Consider the following 19,968-nt stretch of genomic DNA (forward strand, 5'->3'; position numbering starts at 1 on the left):
ACCTCCAGAGCAGAAGCGGAGCAGGGCTATCCCCACGGCTGGGCCCCAGCCCGTCTACAGAGGGACTCAGAGTCTGATTGAAGGAGCAGGAGGCACCCAGCATGACGGGAGGGACGTGCCAGTCACTGGTGGGCCCACCTGAGGTCACCAGCCTCCAACCAAGATTGGGGAGATGGGCTGGGGCTGCCTGGTCCCCCCGCCCCTGCCAGCCCTATGTCCTCCTGCTGCCCCTCGGGCCACCCCGGCCCCGGAGCCGCAGATGAACGGCTCACCAGGCGGAGATGAGCATCTGGCAGGTGTTGGAGGACATCCAGACCAGTTCGACGAGGCGGAACTGGAAGTAGCCGATGACGAAGCCGGAGAGGACATCGGTGATGTGGTGGCGGCCGATCATGACCCGAGACAGGCCCACACAGAGGGCCCAGAGCACCAGCAAGACGCGCAGGGGCACCGCCAGCACCAGGTGGCTGAGGAAGAACTTGGACACCATGGCCGCGCGGCTGGCGTGTCCGGCGGGGAAGGCGTAGATATCCATGGTGAGGTAGTCCAGGGGGCTGGGGCTCGTCTCAAACGGGCCGCGCCGCTTGATGAGCTTCTGCACGCCAGCCACCGTCATGATGTCCAGGAGCAGGGCTGTGGGCAGGAGAGAGAGGCCCCGAAGGCCGTCAGCGCCGCCTCCTGCACGCTCTCCCCCCACTGCTCCCTGGCTTCCTTCACTTGAACCACGCGGACCCGCGAGCAGGGTCCCACCTCGGGGCCTTTGCTTGCGCTGTTCCCTCTACCTGGAAGGCCCTTCCCTGGGATATCCGGAGAGGTAAAAGTGCTGAATGAGAGAGTGGCGATCAGGGGTTTTGTGGGCCACTGTGGGCCCAGCGGAGGATCTCATCCTGACAAACAGGGCCCCGGGCTGGTGGCTTTTCTCAAAGGACTTCACTGAAGCCCCCGCCAGTCCCGAGAACAGGGTGTTACCATCGCCATCTTTTTTAAGTTGAACTGAAATTCACGTAACACACAATTAACTATTTTTAAGTGTACAGTTCAGCGGCATTTAGTATATTCACAACTCTATCGAGCTCCAAAAAGAAACCCAGTTCCCGTCAAACAGTTGGTCCCTGTCCTCCCTCCCCCCAGCCCCTGGCAACCACCAGTCTGCTTTCTGTTTCTATGGATTCGCCTATTCTAGACGTTTCATGTAAGTGGAATCATACAATATATGACCTTTTGTGTCAGGCTTCTTTCACATACCGTAATGTTTTTGAGGCCCATCTATGTTGTAGCAGGTATCAAAACTTCATTCCTTTTTTATGGCTGACTATTATTCCATTGTCTGGACCTGCCACCATTTGTTTATCCATTCACTGTTGATGGAATCTGGGTTGTCTGTATATTTTGGCTGTTGTGAATAATGCTGCTATGAACATTTGTGTACAAGTATTTGTGGAGAACCCGTTTTCTGTTCTTTTGGGCACATCCCTACGGGGGGAATTGCTCCATCATGTGTTAACTATGTATAATTTTTTTTTTTTTTGGCTGTGCCTCGTGGCTTGCAGGATCTCAGTTCCCCGACCAGGAATTAATTGAATCCGGGCCCTCAGCTGTGAAAGCTCCGTGTCTTAACCACTGGACCGCCAGGGAGTTCCCTATGTAAAGTTTTTTGAGGAGCCACCGAACCGTTTTCCATGGCAGCTGTGCCATGTTGTCCTCATTCTACAGAAGACGAGACGAAGCCCTGGAGGTTGGAGCATCCCTGCCTGCCCCTCCTTCTTTCTGGACGTTTCCCTTTCCCTCCCTCTGACTTCTTCTCCATCATTGCCAGGCCTCAGCCTAAATGTCACACCCCCAGCGAGGCCCTCCCTGCCCTCCAGACACGCCACGCTCTCCTCACGGCACTCACCCAGCCGCAACTAAGGAACCCGCTGGGTGGTGAGAGGTTCGGGGTCAAGCCCTCACTTCCTCCCCACCACCATCACTTCACAGAAGGGGGGTCAAGCCAAATGTATTCTGTTCGCAGGCGTATGCTCAGGGCCAGACACAGAACGGCAGTCTCCAAATGTTAGTTGAGCCGCTGGCCTGGGGTGCGGAGCCAGAGGGGCGGGCTCCTTTCCCATTTGGGGAGCTTGGGGGAGACCTGGATCTCTGTCCGTCCTGCCTTCACCACCCCCCCGCTGTGTGGCCTTGGAGAGGCTGCTCTGCCTCTCTGTGCCGTTAGACGAAGGCCCACGCCAAGGGCCCACTTTCATCCAGCTGATTACAGTGGCACCCGGTCAGCCAAAGTGGGGGCTTGCGAGTGCCGCAGAGACCTGGGTTCGAGTCCCAGCCTCGGAGCCTCCTGACTGTGACCTTGGACAAGTCACCTAACTTCCCTCACCCGTAACAAGATATCCCAAACACCTGCCTCCCAGACGGGGTCTGACACGGTGCCTGCAGGGTGACTGACTGTCCTGGGTTTGCCTGGGACAGAGGGGTTTCTAGGACATAAGAAGTTCAGGGCTAAAACAGGGAAGTCCCAGCAAACCAGACGAGGTGGTCCCCCCCAGGTGCCTGGCACACCAGGAGGGCCAGAGAAGGGTGGAGGATTATCACCAAATGACAGTTCAGTGCAGCCTGGCTCTGGGAGCTTTCCTGGAAACTTTACAGGAGACACCGAACTTGTTGGCCTGCAACTGCTCAGAAATGAAAAAAAACAAAAAAAAACTTTTGGGAAAAAAATGACACAGTAGATGTTCACTGTAGAAAATTTACAAAATAGAAGACAAAAATAAGATTTTAGGGCTTCCCTGGTGGCGCAGTGGTTGAGAATCTGCCTGCCAATGCAGGGGACACAGGTTCGAGCCCTGGTCTGGGAAGATCCCACATGCTGCGGAGCAACTAGGCCCGTGAGCCACAACTACCGAGCCTGCGTGTCTGGAGCCTGTGCTCCACAACAAGAGAGGCCGCGATAGTGAGAGGCCCGCGAACCGCGATGAAGAGTGGCCCCCGCTTGCTACAACTAGAGAAAGCCCTCACACAGAAACGAAGATCCAACAGAGCCAAAAATAAATTAATTAATTAAAAAAAAAATAAGATTTTAAATCACCTGTAATTCTGCCACCCAGAGGTAGCCACCTTTCCAGAACCTTCTCTCCATCTATAGAGCATAGATTTAATAAAAGCTGTAACGTGCTCTACACACAACGTTCTGTAACCTGCTTTTGAAAGTTGCCGGGTCACACCCCCCCGGACACCCATGGCTGCAGTGTCCGAGGTGCCCTGGCGTATTTACCCGACGGTCCCAGTGTCGGATGTCCAGCCTGCTCCCGGGTAACACCGCGCTCCCTGGTCAGTGCAGAACTCTCTTCCTGCCCTCTGCAGGGTTGCTGCTTGCAGTCTGGGCTCTTGGTTTGGGATCTGAAGCCCTGGCCTCCCCAGGGCCTGCCCCTCTCACTAGCCACAGGGCCAGCTGATGTTTGCCCACCCTGGGATGTGCCTGACCAGCCAGGGAAGGGGGCAGAAGCAGGAAATGGTGGATGGAGAGGCTGCCAGGCCATGAGGGGAGGAGCCTAAGGGAGGGAGGGAACCTTGTTCCACACCCCGCCCCGTATTTCCACGGCAACTGGTTCCCAGGAGCCAGGCCTCCCAGCCCGCATGCTGCTGACCCAGGTGGAGGCCAGGCCCAGGCTGGGAGCCATCTGGAGCCCATGGGGGGGGCAGAGGGGGGTCACAGTCCCAGCAGGAGGGAGGGACCAACAGGGCAGGTGGGAGCTGGAGGGAGGCGGCTGCATCCGACCCCAGGGACCCTGAGCCTGACAGAGGAGCAGCCCAGGGAGGCCCCTCCCTCACCTTGTGACAGGCTCTCTCCACCTGGGAGAGAGTGTAAACTTGTTAAACTTGCAGGTTTCAGAGTCACAGGTGGGGTTCAAGTCCCGGTTCCCCTGCTCATTGAGAACAAGTCCCTTCACCTGTCAGAGCCTCAGTCTACCCACCTGTAACAGGGGTTATCACAGGATGAAATGAGCTCCTCAGTGTCTGTGAAGTATTTAGAACAGCCTGGTATGTGGCAGTTGATGCCGTAGCCGCTGTTATTACTCCTAAGCCCCAGCCTGGCCTGACCCAGGTAAGCAACTTAAGGCTTTCAGACCCCGGAGGCTGGGTGTCATCAAGCAGGGGCATTGGTGAAAGGGTTTCCTTCTCTGAGGTCTCACCAGGGTCAAAATGATGTGGCCCAAATTCCGAGACCCTCACCACCTGGAGGAAAGTCAGAGCATCCTGGGCCAGGTTCTAGAGGGGGCTAATGGGGACCAGGACCAGGCCCTAAGGTAGATCAAACCATGACACTAGCCACTGGGAGATGTGGGCCATCTATCTAATTGGTGACCAAGTTTCTCAGCTGAAAACCAGGGCTCAGCAAGTTGGCAAATTCCTGCCGATTTAAATCTGCCTTCCCAGACAAGTGTAAACCACAGCAGAGGTGCCCAGAGAAAGCTGCTGGGTTCAGGAGGAAGGCGGGAGGGAGGGGCAGCATCGTGCCTCCATGGGCTGCCCAGGGGGGATGCCGTGCTCAGGGCCTCGCTCCCACGTGCTGGCTGAAGGCAAGGCGGGCTTGTGCCTTGGCCCCCCAGGTGCCCCAGTTCTCCTCGTGGGCTGTCAAGGCCCACAGGCCAAGAACTGAGCAAGACCCACACCTTTCAAACTTTTTTAGCAGCAAAACATTTTTCCCCAATGTAAGTATACACAGAGACTCAGTATATGAACAGATGAAAGAGGCAGCCCCATGGCTGAAGCTGGGGGGGATGGGGGATGGGGGACCCTCCCCTGCCCCCTCGAGAGGCTTCTGGGGCTGAGGCTTCTGTGTGCCGTGATTTGAGAACCCCACATCTGGGCCTTTGGGAATCTGCTTTTTCTGGCTGGCTCTGTCCCTTGTGGCCATAATGAGGTGGGGACTGCCCCCACTGCCCTGGGCCTCTCAGGACCATCGGGTCAGCCTGGCTGTCCAGCTGGCCCGGCCCAGCCTGTGCTTGGTTCATTCATTCACTTGAGCTGCAGGTCTTGGGCCTCGCTGGTTCCTGAGTACGGCAGGCGAGGGCCAGGCCTGGGGCTGGTGAACCAGGCTGGCAGGGTGCCAGGTGGCTTGGGCGGTGAGGGTGGGGAAGATGTGCAGTAGTTACACGGGGGCTCCTTTCAAGGTGTGGCACACCCACAGGCTCTCCCCACATCACACTGCTGCTGTCTGGTTTTGAGAGTTGGGTGTAGAAGAGGCCATGGGGGGACGGCTCTCCAGCAGAGCTGGTGGCCACTGGGGCCTCGCCGCTCCACTCACAGCCCCTCCTGCAGCACTCCCGCAGGCTGCTCGCACCCCTTCCAGCACCACGGCCATCCCTCGTGTGACTCTGATTCTGACACTGTCAGCACGTAATCTGGGGCCCAGAAATAGAAGCAAATGGCTCCGTCACTCAAGGCTCCGTGAATTCCACTCACACGGCCTGTTGAGCTCCCTGACCTACATTCCCTCCTGGAACGGGAGGGAGGCAGGGGGCCCCTGTGGGGAAAGGTCCTCTTGGCAGCAAGCTCAGGGGCCAGAGTCAGGAGGGGCCGAAGCCACGCCACCTGCCCCAACTTGCTGTGTGACCCGGGCTGGTCACCTACCCTCCCTGGGCCTCAGGGCAGAGGCTGCGCACCTGGGCTCCAGGATCAGAGACCGGCCTCAAGGTCGACTGCTTGTGAATTTCATGACCTTGGCACGTCCCTCCCGCTGAGCTTCCTCCCTTCGTTGATAAAATGGGGATCATCCCAGAAGCTACTCTGAGGGCCGCCTGGGCTGCAGGGCTGGGCGCCATCACCTCTCACACCTTCCCTCCCAATAATCTCCACTCTCCACCCCTCTCACGGAGCGGGGGCTGAGATGGCTGAACCCTCCTGGCAGGAAGCACACCCATTCTCAAGGCCCTGCTGTGCTGCCTTGGTGCCCACTATTCTCTCTCAGCCTGGTTGGGGGGCTGCCGGGATGACCCCTCGTGGCCCCTCACGCTCAGCTGCTTGCCCTGAGATGTGCTCCATGGGACCAGCTCAGCAGCAGGGCAACGAGGCTGGTCTGGGCGTGGGGGAGGGGCAGCTATGGGCCCTGCAAAGAGCAAAGACAGAGCCGATACCTCTCACTGGCTGGGGCTGGGAGGAGGGGGTCCCAGCTCTTCTGGCCTCTGATCCCCCATTCTGGCCTCTCCAGGAGCTGGGGAACCAGCCCGGTAGTGCTGTGGGGTGCTGTAAATCGGTCTAAACTTTCTGAAGGGCATCTGGCTTCAGACTCAGAAGTCTTTCCAACAGGCCTCCCTTGACTCAGGCCTTCCATCTGTAAGACTATCTCCTTGGGAAGTGATTAGGGATGTGCCCCATATCAAGGATGTCCACTGCAGCATTCTTTGTAACACTGAAAACCCCAAACCAACCCAATGCCCTTGAGTCGGAGACAGATAGGAGAAACTGCGGCCAAGTCTAAACGGTGGGGCACTCTGGGGCCACTGCGAACGATGAAGCTGATGTGTATTTATAGCCACCGAACGATAGCTATAGGGTTTAAGCGGGAAAGGCCGATGACCAAACTGGATTTACAGTAGGATGCCGTTTTTGTAAAATAAGATGTTAATGTGTTTATACGCAGAGAAAAAAGTCTGGAAGGCATCACGCTAAATGTTAACAGTGCTTCTAGCTGGGTGGGTTGATGAGGGTGATTTTTGGTGTCTTTCTGTAATTCCACATTAAAATTTTTCTTACCATGAAAGTGCATGACTTGTGCACATTTAAAAAGAGTTATTTTTACAAAAAGACAAGTATTGTATGATTCTGCTTTTATGAGGTCCCTAAAGTAGGCAGATTCATAGAGACAGAAAGTAGATTAGAGGTTGCCAGGGGCTGGGGAGGGGGGCTGGGGAGTTAGTGTTTAACAGGTGCAGAGTTTCAGTTGGGGAGGATGAAAGAAATTCTGGAGATAGATGGTGGGGACAATTGCACAACGATGTGAATGTACTTAATGCCACTGAACTGGACACTTAAAAATGGTGAACATGGTGAATTTTATGTCATGTGTATTTTAGCCTGGAGGGACCATCGCTGAGCCCCGCTGAGATGATGAGAAGTGAAGCTGGGGGAAGTGTGGAGAATGTCCTACCTCTGCGGAGCTGCGCTGGTGTCTCCAGCAGGAGGGCTCCTGACCGTGAAGGTTTGGGATCAGTCTAAAGATCCATCAATTAGGGACAGGCTATGCAAACCTCCTGGAGGGGTTGTCACCTAAGCTGTCCCCAAGAGCAGGGGCCGGTGGGCTGGGGTGGGAGAGCTGACAGAACAGATTATATGGAGGGTGGGTGAGCAGGGGCTGGGTGGGAGGAGGGGATGCTGTGAGATGCTTGGGGAGGGCGGGGGCGGCGCTGCCAGGCTGAGGATGCAGGTTCTGGTTTCTGAACCCCTCATGCTTGGTGTGAAGGGAGGAGTGGGGGCCGAGATGGGAGGTACATAGCCCAGAAGGCCCAGTAGGGCCATGAGAATGAGGCCAAGCTGGGCAAAACGCCACAGGAGGTCATTTTAGAAGCATATGATACGTTAGTTTCGGCGCAGAGAAAAATTCAGAGGCCCATGACCCAAACTGCAGTGGAGGTTATTCCTGGGGAAAGGGCTTAAGGGAAACACTCACCTTTTTCATCACCTGTCGTTGTTTGAATTTTCCTTACCATGAGGATGTGTAGTGAAAAGGTGCTCAACATCACTCATCATTAAGGAAGCACAAATCAAAACCACAATGAGATACCACTTTTCACACCCATTAGGATGGCTATTATATAAAAAGAAAAGTGCTGGCAAAGAACACTTGTGGAGAAATTGGAGCCCTTTTGCACTGCTGGTGGGAATGTAAAATGGTGCAGCTGCTGTGGAAAATAGTCTGGGGGTTCCTCAAAAAATTAAACATAGGATCCAGCAATTCCATCCTGGTTCTATACCCAAAAGAAGTGAGAGCAGGGACTTGAACAGATATTTGTACACCCATGTTCATAGCAGCATTATTCAAAATAGCCAGAAGGTAGATGATGGATAAACAAAATGTGGTCTGTCCATACCATGGAGTATTATTCAGCCTTAAAAAAGAAGGAAATGCTGACACCTGCTACAACATGGATGAACCTTGAGGACAGGATGCTAAGTGAAATAAGTCAGACATTAAGAGACAAATACTGTATAATGCTATTGATATGAGGTCCCTAGACTCGTCAGATTCAGAGAAACAGAAAGCAGAATGGTGGGTGCTGGGGGCTGTGGGGAGGGGGATGGGGATTTAGTGTTTAATGGGAGCCGAGTTTCAGTTTGGGAAGATGGAAAAGTTCCGGCAATGTGAATGTACTTAATGCTAGTATACACTTAAAAATGGTTAAAATGGTAAGTTTTATGTTATGTCTACTTAACCAAAATTAAAAAAATGACATAGAAAAAAAAAGAATGTATAGTTTTTATAATCAGGGACATTTCAATAAAGATTCTTTTATAGATCATGGAAATAAGACATGGAAGCCATTTTCCACTGAGGACAGGCCCATGGGGTAACCAGGATGGGCTTGGTGAATGGGGATGGCCTGGGTCCCCTGTCACCTGGCCTCCTTTGGGATCATCAAGTCGGGTGTTGCAGGGGAAGGACAAAGGAGGGGATCAGGTCATCTCACAGGTGCCTAGAGCTTGGAGGGGACCTGGAGGGACCCTGGACCTGGGACTTCTTTTGATGCTGGCAATGGCGATGAGGATGGTGATGATCATTGATGCCTAAGCATCAACTGGCATTCGTATGAGCCATGCACTTTCGTGTAATGCTTCAGGGAAGTGTCCCAGCAACCCACTAGACAGAAGAGGAAAATGAGGCTCAGAGAGGCAAAGTCATTTGCCCCGGTTCCCACAGCTGGGCCGGGATTTGCACCCAGGTCTGGCCAACTCTGGAGCCAAGCTTGTGCCAGCTGCTAAGATCCCTTCTGGCTTTGACGTTTCCAGAGTCTAGGCAGCACAGCACACCCCTGGGGAGGAACGCAGGGAGCAGAGCAGAGAACTTCCTCCTGGCCCACCTGGGACTCTTCCTGGGTCCAGTGTCTGCAGCTCCATTTCCCGAGGCTCCTGAGTTTTCCGCTTTGGGGCCAAGGAGAGCCCAAGTGCCAATTGTATAGGGGAAGCGTTCTGCCCTCAGGACTCTGCTGAGTGCCCTGGTGCTCAGAGCAGGGCAGGCAGGACCAGGCAGGACCAGGCAGGGCCCCTCATCCCTCAGGGCCCTGCAGCTTCCACCTCTGCCTGCCACCCACTGTGCTAAGTGCTTTACCAGCTCCCCCTGAACCCCCACCACAGTCCTGAAGCCCCATGTCCAGATCAGGAAACTGAAGCTCAGGGATGGGAACTGACTTGCCCAGATCGAGTAAGGGTCAGAGTGAGGACCAGGACAAAGTCCATTCCAACCTCAGAGCTCCAGGATTGAAAGGCCCCCCAGGCCCCCAAAGACTGAAGAACAGACGGATCCGTGCAGCTTGTGCTCCACGGACGGTCTTTCTTCCCTGGCCAGAGAGTGGTGTGGGCAGCTCCTCTTGGCGGGTCGGGTCAGAGCTGTGGGATTAACCCGCCTTGGCTATTTGCTGCAGTTTACTGGGTCCACATCCCCACGAAATGCCCCAGGCCCACAGACCACCCTGCCTGTTCTGAGCAGCTGCTCTGTGCCAGGCTCTTATCTCTCTGTCATGTCGGTACCTGGATGTGCCAGCAAAGGTGCTGGTAAAAGAGGAAACTCTTCCCAGATGCCTCCTCGCTACTCACAAGCTTCAGCGTGGATTGGGGGGTCAGCCCGACCTGCAGACGGACGGTGCGGGGAGGGCAAGGGGTCTGCAGCCTGGAGGACTTGGATTTGGTTCCCAGATCTACCACTTACGGGCATGTGGGGGTGGGCAAGTCCCTTGACCCCTCTGAGCCTCAGTTAACTCTGTAAAGTGGGTGTATTAATATTTATATTACACGGTCATTAAAAAGATTTAAAAATCATGAAATACAGGACATTCATGGCATAGTACTTGGTACATAGTGAAGCTCAATAAATGATGATTTTAAAAACTTAGACATGACTGTCCTTCTTATTCAAGAAGGGAGGCACCTCGAACCTTGCTCTTCATCCTATGAAGCAAACTCCTTTGTGTCCACAGAATCTGGTTGCTGGAAAGAGCCAGAAGCCTCATCTTAACAAATTGTTAAGATGTTAAGAGTTGTTCCCAGCTCTGGTCCTGGCCCCATCAATGACTAGCTACGTGGCTGTGGACAAATCATCTCCCTGTAGAAGTGGTGATGTGGTTTACGCAAAACCAGGCACGTAGTAAGCGCTGAGCAAATTACCAACACAGCTTCACCACCTCCATCATCTTACGAGGAAGGAATGTGCAGACGGGGTCCAGGGAGCAGGGTTGAGAGGGAGGCTCAAGGATGCTTTTCCACCCCCATCCTTGGACACCTGACCCCCAACACAGTTTTCTTGAGCTACTGCTCTGTGTCAGGCTGCAGCGGGCACCGGGGAAACTGTGGGTAATGAGACCAGGGTTCTGCCCCCCCACAAACACCCGGCCCAGCACCTGGGCCACCTTGCTCTGTCCCTCTGTCTCAAGCCCAGGGCACGTTGCCTGAAAAGAGCACAGGCCTGGATGTCAGGTGCAAATCATCAGACCTGGTGCAAATCTCCCACTCTGAAGCTTTGGCCAGGTTGCTTTATTTACAGGAGCCTCAGTTTCCTAATCTGTAAAGTGGGAATGGTAATAGCACCAGTCACATGGGACTGTTTATTTGGCATAATAACAAGTAATGTAAATCATGTAGGAATAAGAACAAGAAAACGTTGATGGTACCAGACCCAGCTATCTCCTGCACGAGCATCTGCTGTTTTCCCCTCCCTGCATCCCACCCACAGAGTGTCCACCCCAGATGCTCTGAGACCTGAGTGGGGAGCCACACTTTATTGCAACTTCCCCTGGGATGGCAGTTCTCAGTGGCCCAACACACACCCCTTTGGAAGTGGGACCCCTTGTCAGTGTTTGCTTAGCCTGAGCCATCCCTCCCGCCCCCAACTTGTGCCCCAAATCGTAGCTGTGCTGGGAAGGGCCAGGAGATCAACATGGCCACCGTGGAGGGTGGCAGCAGAGGGTCCCCAAGCACCTGGGGGATCTGGAGGTGGCTGGAGGGTGGGCCGCATGGGGGCTGGGCATCACCTCCTGGGTAGAGGGGAAGGCCTGCTTTCCACATGGCGCCCACGTGGCACTTGGCACAGGGCAGAGCTCAACTGAAAGACGCTGGTGACAAAGACTTTGCAAAAACAAACCAAAGCTCACCAGGCCCTCCTCTCCTCCAGCGACTCACCCAGGGAAGCAGCAGGTAAGGACTCCAGGAGGCCACGAGTGGGTGGGAGCCCCAGACTGGACCCCTGCACCCCCAGGCCCTGTGGGAGGATCCTGGGTGGCTTGCAGGGTCCCTGAGCCAAGCAGTGGGTTGATGGGAGCAGCTCACAAGTGCTGCCTGCAAGCAGCCTAGGAACTCAAGGACCCCAACCCATGGGTTAGACACCCCACTGCAGAGCACCCGCCAGACTCCTGGCCACTTCCCTCGAGGCCACGGCCTCCAGCACCCCTGTTCAAGCTGCTTCTGGGGCGGCGGTACACTTTCCCCAGAGTAGGGCCCTTCCTCAGAAGTTCCCGCTGGGGCCCCGCATTCTCAAGGCCCTCACTTTGCAGGGGGCTGTCATCTGGGCATCCTCAGCTCTCTCTTCCCCAAGCCGGAGGCTTGCCTGTTTCTGGGGCACCCTCCCTGCCTAACCTCATTAAATTGTTCCAGTCGGTTTCTGAGGGCCCCACTGGTCCTGATGGGGTGGGCTCCCTCCCCGGGCCTGGCGGGGTGGGTGGTGGACGGCGGGCACACTCACCCAGAAGTAGGTTCATGAGCACCTCCTGGCCGGCCAGCGTGCTGCTCTTCACCAGGCAGAGGATGGTACCCCCGATCCAGGGGATGCCGTGGCCTGTGATGCCAATGAGCTTGACCATGGAGCGGGCACTGGCCCAGGATGCAGCCCGGCCGGCGCACACCCCAAGGCGCTTGGACATGCAGATGTCAATGGCCAGCAGGGAGTTGAAGGCGATGCCCTTGAAGGAGGGGTTCAGCTGCATGCAGTCCTCCTCGGGCAGCTGCTGAGACTGGCGCCGCTCGCGGGCCCCATCGCCAGGGCACGAGGGCTGTGCCGAGGGGCCCGAGGCCTTCCTGCCCGAGCTGCGGGGCTCCGGCGCCCCCTTGGGGGGCTGGTTCAGGGAAAGGAACTCGGCCCGGTTGAGGACGTTGTTGCGGTCCCGGGCCCGGGCCCGGCTCTGGGCGCCAGGCATGGTGACAGTCACCCAGCCTGGCTGTGAGGCCCTTCTCTCCAAAGACGGAAGCCTGGAGCCTCCGCTGCTCCCGGCCTCCCCTCCTGCTCTGCGGCAGCTGTTAAATATAGAGTGCGGGACTGCACATGGCTGTTTACCTCCGGCTGCCACCAGGCTCCCAGGGAACGTCAGTGCCAGCTGGGCAGCCAATTGAGCCCCCCAGTTCCGGCCAGCGCCAATGGAGCCACCCAGGAGGTGGACACGTCCACAGCTTCAGCCTGGCTGCCTCGGGCCTGGGCTATTTAAATCTTCCAATGGCTTGCTCCCGGGGTTTGGGGGACTCTGGGAAATGTAGTCCTCCTGCTGCTCTGGCCTCGGCTGTGCCCCAGGCCAGAGGCCCAGATGGGGGCCCCCCGACTCAGCCCTGCTTTGACCAGCTTCCTTCTGAGCAGGCCAGACCCCTGTGAGCCAGGCCCGCCTGACCCACTGGCCTGGACAGCTTGGACCTGGTCCCATGGGCTAGACGGTGGAGCCCAGGCCAAAGGCCTCTCCGGACACCAGATGGAGTGAATGACGTCACTGAAAGCATCACCCTGGGTCCACTGGGGCTGGGCCCAGCCCCTCCCCTCTGTGACAGCATTTCATTAAGCTGGCAGGCTGGGCTTTTTTATTTTCAATCAGTCTTGAATTGGGCTTCAGTGCATGACCGTTCAATCAAATGGCAATCTGTAAGATTCGATTTCCATTAGAGGGAGGGGTAATTAATTGGTTGGTAATGGATCTGCCCCTCGGAGATGGCCTCCACTGCCCGGAAGCTTTGCGAAGGACAGGATCACTAAAGCAGCTTCAGGCAACCCGTAACTAGTTCCCGAGCTCCTGGACCTGTGCTAGGTGCCTGGAACACTGCAGCGAATGGAACACATCGCGTGCGTCCCCGTCCCCGGGAAGTTCATAGTTCAGTGGGGATTAAACGAATGACATGTGTGAATGATTGCAAGCGTGCAGACATGTTGCAGGATCATAGAACAGGGCTCCGGGCCTGGCCTGGGAGTTGTGGAGGGCTTTCCCCCGGAAGGAAAGGCAGGTGAGAGTTCCTGGGCAAGGGAGAGCCTACCTCCTGCCCTCCTGTGAGGTCTGGGGGCCCATGTGGCAGTACATGGACTGAGGGGGCGAGAGAGGCTGCAGACCCAGAGAGGGGCAGACCACGAGGGCCCAGCCGAGGATTTGGGGTTTGAGTCTGGCCTCCCTGACTGCAGGAACTCAAAGTCTCCACAGCCCTTTTAGGGCTGACTGGGCCTGGGCTCAAGGGGAAGCCACTGGTTTAGGGCAAGCAGCAGAGTCAGGAGTGAACGCCCTGGTCTCATGATTCATGGCACCCAAGGCCTGTCTGCCCAGCTGGGATGATGGCAGGAGTCCTTCCAAGCATGGAGACCCCCATGAAGCCCCAGGCCCACCCCACAGCCTCCCAGGGACCAGGTCCAGAGCCTCCCAAGGACACGAAGCTGCCTGGGGTGGGAGTGAGTGCTCTGTGGTCACAGGGGACCAGCCTGGGGGCTCCAGAGTCAGAAAGATGAGGAATGACCTGGGGCTCCGTCACCAACTAGCTGTGGGAACTCAAGCAAGTCACTTGGCTTCTCTGGGCCTAGTTTTCTCCTCTTGTAACATGGGAACACTGGTGTCCACCTTCCAAGAGCTGTTGTGAAGTCAGTGAGATGATGTTTGTAAAATGCTGAGAAGGGTCCCTGCCACATAGTGAGCCTTTAAGCCTATGGGTTAGGAATTGATCCTATTTAACAAACAAGGCAAAGTCCTCTCTCCCTCTGAGTGCTCCCTTCAGAAGGACTCACCCCCAAGGTCTGGCCCCCACTCCGTACCTGGCTGGTGTGAAGCCAGACACCAAGAACCCTCAGTCTGGGGTTCCTTGTGGACTCCCTGGTACTTCTCTTCCAGAGTGTTCCCCTCAGAACATGCACCCACAGAGAAGGACGTCTCAGACTATGTCACATCCCTCCCTCTCGGGTGTGGCCATAATGACCTGTGCTGCCTCATCCTGGACCCTGGACAGATGCACATGAAGATGTGCACAGAATGCATGGGTAGTGGGCAGTGTACTGTGCTCTCTATTTGCTTTAGATTATTGACACCATATAACCAATCTTCCTGTGAAGTCAAGATATCATCCCCACTTTACAGACAAGGAAGCTGAGGCTCAGAGGGGTGAAACCCAAAACAGGTGAGGCCCAACTCCCAAGAAGTCCCTGGGGTGGGATACAAGGGCCTCCAGACTCAGATGCCTCAGACCACAGGGACCTGGATGTGCCCACTTAGCTGTCCACCAGGGCACTCACCCCACTCTCCCTGGGTGGGGCCCATGACCTGGGCTGACCTCAGGAGGGGAGGAGGAGCCCAGCCCAGATAGGGGCTATTAATACCCAGAGGCCTGTGTCAGCACCTTGGCCTGGCAAGAGCTGCTGGCAGGTTCTGAGGGCTACAATGGGCTCCATGCTGGGGAGGGCCATGGAGTCCGATTGGACTTTGGCCCAGGAGTGGTGAAAAGTGGGCTCGGGGCTGGGACAACCCTGGGTTCAAACCCCTCAGCAACCTCTACCTTAGTGACCTCAGGCAAGTCCTGTTAGCACTCCTGGCCTCTGTTTCCCCCTCAGGGGGCTGGTGAGAGCCACTCACTCAGACTGAGATCTTCTCCTCCATCTGTAAGTTAGGGTGACCTTGTTCACATCCTCAGACAGCTGAGAAGCAGGCACCATCCCTTTATGAGCACCTACCATAGCCCACACAGTCCCACTTCTCAAGAGTCTTAGAATTCATTCATTCATTGAATTGGTGCTTTCATTGATCTCTTCCTGCAGTTTAGTCGGGGAGATAGGATACACACCCATGAGATAGCTAGCCAGTTTATAAACAATATACTTTTACCAATAGCCTCATTTTTTTCTTACTGTCAAAATGTTATAGTCTTACTGCAATAAATTCAATAAATACAGATGATCTAGATATAATCCTACTGCCTGGAGACCACCACTGTTAACATGAGGGTGGTCAGGTTATAAAGGGATTCTCACTTGTTTCATTTCCAATTACTGAAATGTTTCATGACAACCAAGTATTACTTTAATAATCAGAAAGAATATCTATTAAACAAACTATACCTATGTATATTATATATATAAAGAAATATGCTTTTAAAATATGATTGTATTATATACCCTTTAAAAAATAACCTCCCCTTTTCACTTAACAATATAAACCTACCGGGACTTCCCTGGTGGCGCAGTGGTTAAGAATCTGCCTGCCAATGCAGGGGACATGGGTTCGATCCCTGGTCCTGGAAGATCCCACATGCTGTGGAGCAACTAAGCCCATGCGCCACAACTACTGAGCCTGCACTCTAGAACCCGTGAGCCACAACTCCTGAGCCCGTGAGCCACAACTACTGAAGCCCACGTGCCTAGCGCCCGTGCTCTGCAACAAGAGAAGCCACCACAATGAGAAGCCCACGCACCGCAATGAAGAGTAGCCCCTGCTCGCCGCAACTAGAGAAAGCCTGCGCGCAGCAACGAAGACGCAACACAGCCAAAAATAAATAAATAAAATAAATAAATTTATGAAAAAGAAAAAAAAAGACCCAATGCAGCCAAAAATAAATAAATAAATAAAAAATACATAAACCTGGCAATGTCTCCATGACAACCCATTATTTTTTGATGACTGCTTGGCATTTTGTCATGTGGATGGGCCATCCTTTATGTAAGCAATTCCCTATTATTAGACATGTAGGTTGTTTGCATTTTGTGACTATTCGAAACTATTATGGCATAGCCATCCTTATATATACACCCCTGTGCACTAAAGCAGAATATAAATAAGGGGTTAAAGTGGCAAGTACCAAATAAAAGTGTGCTCAGATGCATCCCCATGAAGTCCAGTGGGTCATCCTGAGCCACCTACTGCAGTGCCTAGACCTGGAAGAGCAGCACAGGGTCGGAGACGCTTCTAGCCGACATGGCAAGTCTAACCACACTTTTCCTATGTTAGAGTTGAGGAAGAGAAGGCTAGAGTGGTGACATCACCTGTGAGGCCACAGAGCTGGTCAAGCAAGGCCAGAGTTAGGATGTGGGCTGGCTGGTCCCTGTAACTCTGAGCCTGTGGGCTGTCTTCCTGGCCATGTGTCCCACAGCTTCTCCGTTCCCTGCCTGCTTGACCTCATCTTTCACTCACTCATTCGCTCACTCACTCCTGGAACACTTTTTTAAAAACATTATTTATTTATTGGCTACGCGGCACGTGGGATCTTAGTTCCCCGACCAGGGATCGAATCCACGCCCCCTGCACTGAGTCTTAACCACTGGAGGTCCCTGGAATACTTTTTGAGGTCTGCTGTGTGCCAGGCCCTCTCCCCATGCAAGGACCAGTGGGAAGTACAAAGATGGCTCTGAGGTGGCCCCATGCGTGCAGACCACCTGGCCTGCCCTGAATCATTGCCCCACCTGGCCCTAGGTCCACATAACCTCCCTATTCTAGCACTGTCCATTGTTGAGAGAGGGGGGTGGAACGCAGTGAAGTGACTCAGGACTCAGTCTAAAGCCCTTGCCCCAAGCATTTGGATACACTGCCTGTCACTTGAAAGCAGGAGAGGTTTTCTGGCAGCATCCTGGGACCTAGAGCCATTTGTACATTGTAGTCACTTGTTATTTGTTGTCTTTAAATGTTTAAGATAGACTGACTACTACTACTGAGCATATTTATCATTAACTTGTACTTAACACTGCTCCGTGCCAGACTCAGAGATACGTGTGTCTCAACTGTCACCGCAACTTCACAGACAGGCTTCTAGTCCCCATGGTACACATGAGAACACCAAGCTCAGAGGTTAAGGGATTCTCTCTGGACCATGGAGTCAGCCAGCGAGGTACCCCGGGATTCAAACCTCACCCCAATCCTCCTTACCCTCTCCCTCTCTTTTCCTTTTTCCTTGGCCAGTTTCCTTTCTAACATGCCATACACTTATTTATTCTGTGTGTGCTCAGGGCCTGCGTCCTCCTAGCAGAGTGTCAGCCCACGAGGCAGGGTCTGTTGTCTATTTGTTCCTTTGTGGGGCAAGGTGCCCAAGCAGTGCCTGGCACCTAGTAGGCATTCAATAAATATGTATTGAATGAATGGCTGTCTGATTCTGAAGCCTGGGCTCTGATCTACGACAAACCTTGCCGTCAAAGACAATGGCCAAGAGGAGGCGGGTTATTTGGGGTAATGACCCCAAAACAGGAGGGGAAGGGGTGAGAAGCTCCACTCTGGGGAGACGCACAGCTGGAGGGGAGAGCAGGGAGGGGCAGCGGCGGGGTTCCCTGCCAGGACGGCGAAGCAGCCCTGAGAAAAGCATTTTTCGTCACCACCTCCCCACCCCGCCAGCTCCCGCCCCGGATCGCTTTGTCAGTTCGCATTTCTAAGGCCGCTCCTGGGTTATTTCGGTCGGGAAACCTGATCCTTCTCCGGGTTTATTTTAGCACCTTGGAGAACTCCCAGCGCCGCACCCGATCCCGGGCCGCACCCAGCCTGCTGACGCCGCCTCCATCCCCGTTCTCCCCGGGCGGCGGGGCGCGCGGGGGACCCCGCCGGAGCAGCCTCCGGGGCGCGGCGCCCGCGTCCTCCCGCATCTGCCGCGCGCGGGACCGTGATGGGGGGCCCGAGGATGCTGGGCGCCGGGCGGCGGCGCGGAGGGGCGGTGCCAGGTGACCGGGGTGGGCGGCGGGAGGGCGGGCACCTGCGCTCACTGCCCCCGCCGCCGGACCCGGGGCGCCGCTGAGCCTCCGCTCCTCGCCTGGGGGGACGGTGGTGCGTTCAAGAGGCCGTCCCGGGAGGAGCAGGCGTTTCTCGCTCAGAACTGTGGCTCCGACGGGGAAGCGGGGCCAGAGGGACCGCCCTTGTGAGCCAGGCTGGGAGAAGCAACCCCTCCCCCGCCCGTCCTGACCCCGATTTGGCCCTGGATCTCCATCCCCCAGGCACATTAACGATCCCCTTCAGCCCCCAAATAACATCCAACACACCCGCGTGCACAGACATGCACACTCACACACGCGCCTACATCCCACCCACTCACACCCACAAACGTGCTCACCGACACTCACCATCACACACACATCCATACATCTGCACGGACACACACTCTCATCCACAGACACACACGCTCACATCCACCCTCACAGACACACATGAACACGCACCAGCGGGCACACACATACACTCGCATAACCAGAACACAAACGTGTCCTTCTGTACTCACTCACACTCTCACATACACCCTCACACAAGGCACACACTGCCATACACAATATACACACACTCCCTCATCTACACCCACACCACTTGTGGTCACTTACCCCATTACACACCTCATACACACACCCACATGGACACACGTACATATGCCTTCCCAGACACACAGACACACCTCCCAAGCAGTTACACACAACTGCTGCACGTACCCTCACACACAGACACGCACAAACTCACTGTCACACACACTCACATCATCACACACTCACCTACACACACATTCACCCACACTCTAACCGCCTCACACACCATCACACCCCTCACACCCCTGGAACACGCATCCTTCACCCTCCCCTCCCCAAGCTCAGCACTGGACACACACACACATCAAAACAACTTACTCATATACGTCCTGGTTTATAGCAATCGATACTTTCTCATAACCGTCTTGAGCATGAATTTGTACCCATTTATTATTCATGTTAATTAACATCTCTGTTCATCATTCTCGGAGTTATCCCTTGGCATCTCTCCGGCCCACGGGGATGTGAGTGCTGAGGGGACCATGCCTCCTATGTGTCCAGGCCCTGGCTGTGTTCCCTCGTGTCTTCTAAGCGGCCAGCCCAGGTGCCCAGTCAATACTGGGGAAAGAATGCACGGGCATGAGGTGGTGGGGAAGCCAGCTGGTCAGTCCCAAACCTAACACGACCTATAAGAATGTGCTCCTGAGCCTTTGGCTGGAAAGATTTGCGGCCACCCCAGGCACTGGTTTTACCCAGGGCCCCATGCCACAGCTCTGCCCCTCCGTGGAGAGTGAGGTTATCATGGACCTGGGGGCCAGGAGACCTGGAATCTAGTTCTGGAGCCCTCCCTGTATGACCTTGTCGGCCCGTGTTCCCCATCTGTAGGGAGGCTGTGGGATCAGCCCGCTCGGAGATACCACATGTGCTAGCTGGGCCAGGCTGAGCCCACTCTCTGCAGAGGTAAGGTGCCTCAGTGGTGCCAGGTGGGCCCTGCAGCCTCCTTGACTCTTGATGCATCATCCCCTCCAGCCACCTACCTGGCCCTCCAACCCTGCCCGCGCGTCTCCCAGGCGGACATTTCAAGCCTCACCATTGGCTTCCGGCCTGGTCCTAAACAGTTAAGGAGATAACCCTGTCTCCCAGGGCAACAGAATCCCAGCACTTAACATTTCCATCTGCAGAACAAGTGATTTTCCCACCTGAGAAATGCCTTTCCAGTCTCATGATGACTGCACCCTTGGAGGCTGAGAGCTCTTGGGAGGACCAGCTGTGGCCCTGAGATCTTGGTCCAT

The 19,968-nt window shown here is 55.1% G+C and overlaps 1 protein-coding gene across 1 annotated transcript; it reads right to left on the reverse strand.

The window, feature by feature from the left end:
• Window positions 1-268: 268 nt before the first annotated feature.
• On the reverse strand, window positions 269-12,401 carry PLPP7 (phospholipid phosphatase 7 (inactive)). Its single transcript, XM_061200914.1, has 2 exons — window positions 11,936-12,401; window positions 269-633 (listed from the first exon to the last, which is right to left on the reverse strand). The coding sequence occupies exons 1-2, from the start codon at window positions 12,384-12,386 to the stop codon at window positions 269-271; spliced, it is 816 nt and encodes a 271-aa protein (XP_061056897.1). The 5' UTR covers window positions 12,387-12,401.
• Window positions 12,402-19,968: the final 7,567 nt, after the last annotated feature.

Source organism: Eubalaena glacialis, chromosome 9 (genome assembly GCF_028564815.1).
Source record: "Eubalaena glacialis isolate mEubGla1 chromosome 9, mEubGla1.1.hap2.+ XY, whole genome shotgun sequence".
Lineage (NCBI taxonomy): Eukaryota > Metazoa > Chordata > Mammalia > Artiodactyla > Balaenidae > Eubalaena > Eubalaena glacialis.